Source organism: Triticum aestivum, chromosome 6D (assembly GCF_018294505.1).
Source record: "Triticum aestivum cultivar Chinese Spring chromosome 6D, IWGSC CS RefSeq v2.1, whole genome shotgun sequence".
NCBI classification, from domain to species: Eukaryota; Viridiplantae; Streptophyta; class Magnoliopsida; order Poales; family Poaceae; genus Triticum; species Triticum aestivum.
The window spans coordinates 325119355-325126178 of record NC_057811.1 but is presented as its reverse complement, the minus strand read 5'-3'; the positions used below and the strand labels follow the sequence as shown (position 1 = coordinate 325126178).

General features: G+C 41.2%; 1 protein-coding gene across 4 annotated transcripts; it reads left to right on the top strand.

Moving 5' to 3' along the window:
- The first annotated feature begins 368 nt into the window (after positions 1–368).
- LOC123144891 (uncharacterized) lies at positions 369–6289 on the top strand. Of its 4 annotated transcripts, none has more exons than XM_044564144.1 (10): positions 369–1008; positions 1876–1906; positions 2082–2472; positions 2876–2975; positions 3906–3974; positions 4181–4271; positions 4840–4928; positions 5040–5101; positions 5185–5281; positions 5721–6289. In XM_044564144.1, the coding sequence occupies exons 3-10, from the start codon at positions 2171–2173 to the stop codon at positions 5772–5774; spliced, it is 864 nt and encodes a 287-aa protein (XP_044420079.1). In that variant the 5' UTR covers positions 369–1008; positions 1876–1906; positions 2082–2170; the 3' UTR covers positions 5775–6289. The 4 variants fall into 4 exon arrangements, with proteins under 4 accessions (XP_044420079.1, XP_044420080.1, XP_044420082.1 ...); XM_044564145.1 differs by having other exon boundaries at positions 1876–1937; XM_044564147.1 differs by having other exon boundaries at positions 1876–2472; positions 4193–4271.
- Positions 6290–6824: the final 535 nt, after the last annotated feature.

The following is a 6824-nucleotide window of genomic DNA, read 5'->3' as shown; positions in this document are numbered from 1 at the left end:
TAGTCTTGTATCATATTTTGATCATGATTTTAATTAATAAAATATAAGTAAGCATAGCAATAAGCAATACCATTGAAAAATAAATTTAAAAATGAATCCAATAATATACTTTTTATAATATACATGGTAAAATTTTGACGATGAGGACTAATAAACTCAGACGAAGATAGCACTATTAGTAATATTTACGGGCCAGGCCAGACCAGTTGACTAGCCACCAGAACATAAAATAAAAATGGAAGAAAAAGTATACACTACTCTACTGGTATGAGTTACTAGTACCAAATGCATGCACACAATTGGCACAAGCAAGGCAGCGACCACTGACCAGCAAAGAAAAGAAAAGCAAAGCAAAGCAGACGCCAGATTCTTTCTTTCCTCGCGAGGAAAAGCGAAGAGAGACAAAAGCAGAGGCCCAGCCAGAGAGAGGAGAAGAAGAAGAGAGTAGCCTCAATAATTGTTTGGGCATCGGGAATCCCAGCTCCGCATCCATCTCCTAGCTAGCGCTGAATTCCAAGAGATCTCACCCCTCTCTCTCCTCCCTCTCCCCCGTCCTTCTTCCTCCCCTCTCTCCTCCGTTTTGGTGGCGGGGTGGTGCAAGTTGGTTGCAGTGGAGTTGGCACAGGGCGTTGCCTTTTTGGGCGCACAACAAACACATAGGCAGGAGGAGGAGGAGGAGGAGGAGGAGGCTTGTGCTTCTCTCGCCTCGCCTTTGCGGGGCCGCCGCTTTTGGGCCTCCTCCTTCCCATTGGAGCGTACAAAGCTGGGCGGCACCATTTAAAGGAAGAGCAGCAGGAGGGGGAGGAGATCGAGCCAAACCCTCGCCAAAGAAAGGAACAAGAGCAGTGAGAGCGCACCACCACCATCACTAGTGCTACTACACTGCACTCCGTCCCAGCCAGCCAGAGGAGGATCGCGTCGCGCCGCTGTTCCTTCTGCCCTGCCCTATCGCCGCGGGGCTCCCTCCCTACCGGCCGTGAGGACCGACGGGCGATCCCAAGGTCGGAGGTGCGTTCCTTGACTTGCCCGCCTGCTCACGCTCTCGTCTGCGGATTCCGTAGGACCGGATCGCGGGTGGTTTCTGTTCTTTCTTTCTTGATCTGGTACGTCGCGCGCCAGCGCCAGTAGGAGGATTCTGACTTGTGATGGGGGTCGGCCGGCGTGCCCTTCGATGTGGAAAGCGAGTCCTCGGTTGGGTTGGGTTGGGTTGGGTGGGTGGGGTGCTCGGCACGTTTGTGCGCGGCCGCCGCCTTTCCTGCAATCATCGTTGATTGATTTGCTTTCTTCCTTTTCAAACAAGTCTTTCTCTCTCTATTGCTGCTGCTTCTCTTCTCTTCTCTTCTCCACTGCCAGAGCAGATTAGCGTTCGCGATTCTATCCTTCCTCCAGTCCTGCCACCAACCTGGAGTTCGTCTTCTCTTTTTTTTCTTCGACCCTGTTATCGCTGTAGGGATTCACTTTGATTATTATGTCTGCGTCTGAGTTAGTAAATTGCCCACTTGTTTGCTTTTGTAGAGCCCTGGCAGAAACGACCTCACGCTTTCTAACAAAAATTTGAACTTTGGCCATGCATTCTTTCATTCTTTGTCATCGTCACACCAATTTTTTGTACATGCTGCTTAAATATATTAAGAGCATAATACTTGAGCTGAGCTTCAATTCAAAATAGATGACTGATTGTTCAGTGCTACTCCCCAGGCTGTTAGCTTCCTTTTTTTGTGCGGTTAGCAGCTGAAAGTTTTTTTCCTTGTTGTACTAACTACCATTCCAAGCGCAAAGTTTTTTTATTGCATTATTAGTTTAACTTTCATGTAGTTTGTGTGCTATTATGCAGAAGCAATAATAATAAGATTGCTCCCTTCATGTTTTCTGCAGAAAGTGTAGCCTGCAAGCTTCTCAAATCTGGGTACTGTTTGTAGAGGAGTGGCCTTTTTTCAGTAAAGCTTTGGACATTATCTTGTAGTTTGGATGGCATCCATGGTTACTCTCATGTGTTTGTGGAGCCCTGGATGCCGAGCTCACCATTGATGCGCAACTGTGGAGATGTAACTTGTGCTACACCATTTGTCCCCTCATTGCAGACGAAAGTTGGGTAGCAAAATCAAGCGTTCTTCCGTAGCTTGGTCAAGTGTTTGTGAGGCTCAAGCCGGAGCATCAAATTTTGTCTGGCATGCAGATGTCAACAGATCCTAACCACTACGGCGTATTTCCGCATTCATTCTTCGGCCAACATGTGGTTTCATTTCAGACGAGTGCAATTACCAATGGGCCGGGAGCCATGTCGGTCTGCCTGGACACTTCCAGTGGGATAAATGGTAATCTGGCAATGTTGAACACTACACCTTCGACGATTGTATCCACTGCTTCACCCAACATGATTCCTGATTCTAGCCAGAGCCTAAAGTATGGAGGTCCAATGGCTGTGGAGTGGTCATACCCTGAGTTACAGATGCTTAATGACGGCCTCCATAAGTATGTTTTCTGCTACTATGTATAATTACTGAATTTTATCACATCAATGAGAAAGAGAGCATTTTATCACACGTATATGCCGAGTTAATTCATATAGTTTAACATTAAGATAGAATACACCTGGCAATTGACACCTGGATCAGAATAACGAGTGTTTATTATGTTAGTGCGTCAAGATAAATATTTGTTTATTTCATGATTAAGATGGATACTTCATTTCTGCTGGAGAATAATGGCATGAGTGTTTTCAGAAGCATACACTTTCTTTTATCTTTCAGACAAAGGACTTTACTTTCTTTATAATCTTGTTGCAATGAGTTGTGTTTTTGCACTTCAATTTTTCTAGTAAATAGTGACTTTGCCAATTATGTATAATTGTGTGCACTGGTGATGAAATTGTCAGGTATGCAAGTGAACCGGGAATCATGAAGTATATCAAGATAGCAGCAATGTTGCCAGAGAAGACAGTAAGAGATGTGGCCATGAGATGCCAGTGGATGGCGGTTAGTACCCGATTCATCTAATCTATTCTGAAACATCTAGATCACACTTTTTCTGTCAGATCCACCTAATGTCGGTTGACCCTTATTTAAAACTTTGAAATGCAAAAAAGCATGCAAGATGTTTATCCATTCTCTACATTATATTTTCGAGGTAAAGGAATATGTGCTCCTGTAACAACTTATGGATGGGGACTAACAGTGGCTTATACTTTAATGGCTGTCAGAATGATGTCACTATAATTCCACTCAACCAGTGCCGCATATATGAAAGTAGATCATGCATAGATACACTTATTTGTCGACATCGATATACATACTATAGTGGTCTATTATGGACGATAAAGTTAGTGTGCTCTGAGCTGGTCCTCCCAAGTATCCCTTTGTGCTGTTGTCCCGCAGATTTACATTTGTATTTATCTAGTAGTGTGTACTAGAAAAATATTTGTAGGGATGCAAAGGCTCTGCTTTTGACACTGTTAGCAATGGTTGTGTCTCTAATAATATCGTCAACAGGATATCCAATGAAAAGCTGATCATCTCGTGTTTCATGACAAAAGCATGCATATCTGTTAGAAGTGTATAATATACTTGGTCAGTTAGCACAACTGATACAGTTTCTCATAAGCTGAGTTGATCAATGACCAGTATTGAGCCATGGCAAGCTGAGAATAGTTTGCATGAAAAAAAAAATGATCGCTGGCTTGTCTTTTCCTAAAATTATATTAAAAAAATTGTAGAGCGCTCAAGAAATCGTTTCAAGTAGTGTTGAAAAGAGGTAACAGAAGCAGAATATTGGGGTTGAGCTTTGTCTTCAGTAATTATGTGCCTATTAAACAAGTATCTTTTTCAGAGTAAACATGTAATCATGTAAAGCATATGATGTTTCCCTTTTCCATTCTTTACAATACTAATAATGTGCTGCTTATACAGGAAAAACAAAATACAAGACGACGGAAGACTGAAGAACACAATGTTGGAAGAAAGATTAAAGATAGAAAGGTATCAATCATTTGCCTTTTCATATGATATGCCTCAGAATAGTCTTTCTAGGAAGCAACTTCTGCTCTGACTCCTCAGAAGCATGCACTAAATTTGGAATTTTTTGTGAAAAGGGAAGTTGGTTCTGTTTGTCAAATATATTTCCCTTGCAAAAATGAAGTTGAAAAGTGTTTTTTTTTGTCTCTTTTTGCCTGGTGCTCATCAAGGCTGTATCTCAGGACAAAATGGTGGAGGCGTCATTGTGGACTAACAATCGTTCTGTTCCAACAGACACCAGAGGTTCTTCTGTTACGACAGGTAATAACAGTCGATAACTGATCTGTATATGGAGGTTGGTAGGTCACTTGTGTAGATAATCTGTGATTGATTATACCATCATTTTACCCTTTTCTTGCGATTATCATGTTTCACTGCCTGTGTAATAAAAAGTTTGAAGTATTCCAAGTAACTTAGGGATTTGGGAGAAATAATCCATGCATATTTTGCAAAGAATGAATGATTCAAGACATTTTGAATAGCTTTTCGTATTCCTATGCTTTGTGAGTTAGGGTGTTTCCTAGCTTGTAATGATGGATAACAATATTAGCCTTTTACTAAGCTCTGATGCAATTCCTAGCTTTGGACTCCTTCGATAGTTACTTTGGTGCTAAACTTTTGCTGGAACTACTTAATACCATTAACACACAGACTCAAGTACTTGTTTTCCCTGTGTATATGAAAACTGTACACATGTTTAAATGAACTAGAACTTACCAGCTCTCAGTACAAGCATATGCAGTTATACCCAGGTCCTATTTTCTAATGACCAGGTTTCTACATTTTGCTCTGCAGCCTCTGACATCTTTCTGTTTTTGCGGGAATGCAGCCTCTGACATCGACCGTGCAATGCTTAATGTATTGGAAGAAAATGCTCGACTTCTCAATCAAATAGAAGCAAATATTTTGACATCACAGGTTGGCATTTTGTATGTATGGTAGGAGTAATATTGTTATTTCCCCATGATTTCTTGTGCACGGGAGCTTTGGTTGTGCAGGAGTTAAATTCATTTTAATAATTCCTTTCAGGCTCAGAACAACATTGATCTTTTCCATCGCACAAGAAGTAACATCAATAATCTTCTACAAAGGTACAAGTCACTATAAAAGATACAGATTTAGAGATATGTCATTGGTACCCATGCAATTCTAATGTGATGCTCTCAATGAACAGCATGAGCCAAATACCTGGAATAATGAGCAAGATGCCTAGGTTGCCTATTTCAGTGGATGAAAAGCTTTGCAGTTATCTGCTCCCGGGTGTTAATTTGGTAAATGCTCTTCTGCTTTGACCTGCATGGTGGGAATGATCAGTGTTCTAGCGCTGTTCAGATTGTTAAGTTTGAGCAATCAATATCTTAGCCTCTGATGTACAATCATGAATCTAAATACCTATGTGAAAAATCTAGTGTACTGTTAGATTAAAATGCTTATCCGAAGTTGCCAATTGACACTGGCCTTGTACACTGGAAAAAAAAAGCACTCGCTACTGAGAATAATTTGCTTGGCTGCTGATACTAGCTTCTATTACCAATCCCGTACTCCAAACTAATTAATGTAGAGTACAAAGTTAATCAAAGTGTCTTTTGATGAAAAACATGTATAAGTAGAAGAATAACCTTTTTTTTGCTATTTTAATATTCTCTTGACTAGCACCAGATTGTATACTGGAATGGCCACTCTTGATGTCCTTATTGTGTGCATTTGAAGGCCCAAGTTCTTAGCAGCAGCTACCTGAAAGAGGAGCCAAGAGGAAACTGGTGAGCCATTGCAAAGGTGGCTCCTCATTTTTCAGCAATAGATGAAAGGTTTGGAGAGCTCTTTGCCCCGTGTCTGCGTGGAGAAGCAAGAGATGCAAGAAACATCCATCTTTTCCTACGTAATATCCGGAGAGCCACACTGCGGTGTGTGCCTTCAAACACGGCGTCAAATGTGCTCTCTCTGCAAGTCTATATATAATATTAGTCATTGAAAATAGGGAGGGTTTTCGCAATTGCAGTTTTCCTCATCTTGTTGCACATATTGTTTGGTTTTCTCCCCTGGTCCAGCTTTTGCTCCAGTCCAAGTGATCATCTTAACAAGTAGTGTAGCATAGAAACTTGATACAAATAATTAGCAGGAAAATGCCCTTTTGTCACTTGCAAGGTAACCCTTCTGTGTGTAATGCAAAGCTCTCACTTCACTGTAATCTCTCTTCACTGGACGTGCCGAGTATGATCAACACAACACAAATCTCATCAAATCAAGAACGTTGGTAGATAAAGCTCATTGAGTGACCATTCCCCATGTTATGACTAGAAGAGGACTCAAACCCCTTAGTTTTTCATGCTCGGAGTTCTGACACGGTTGCTATTTTATCATTGTGGCTCTTCATGCCATTTCAGTTCAAAAAATTACATGACATGTATACAGCCGGACTGCTGTGGTGCAGATCTTGGGTTTTTCCTCTCCTTTTTTGGTCCTTCTTATACTGTTTGGCTAAGCTGATTCAAGTCATTGTATACTGGCTTCCGAAAAATGAATCTGATATCTGATATAAGGCAAAATTTTCAAGTACTTTGATTGATCAATCATATCGTTCATAGTGAGACTTTTCTGCAGAGAGAAAAGACTGGAAAAGCATCTCATATCCGATATTCATCAAGAAAAACTACAGACGCTACAAAGCAAAGACAATATGACACAAAAATCTGGTCGACTTCTTTTGGTTACTAGTAAGATGCCCGTGCTAAGCTACGGGGTAAGAAATGATTAGTAGAATATTATTTACTTCAGTTATAATCAAGAGACCCATACGTCGCAACGGGCGCGCCC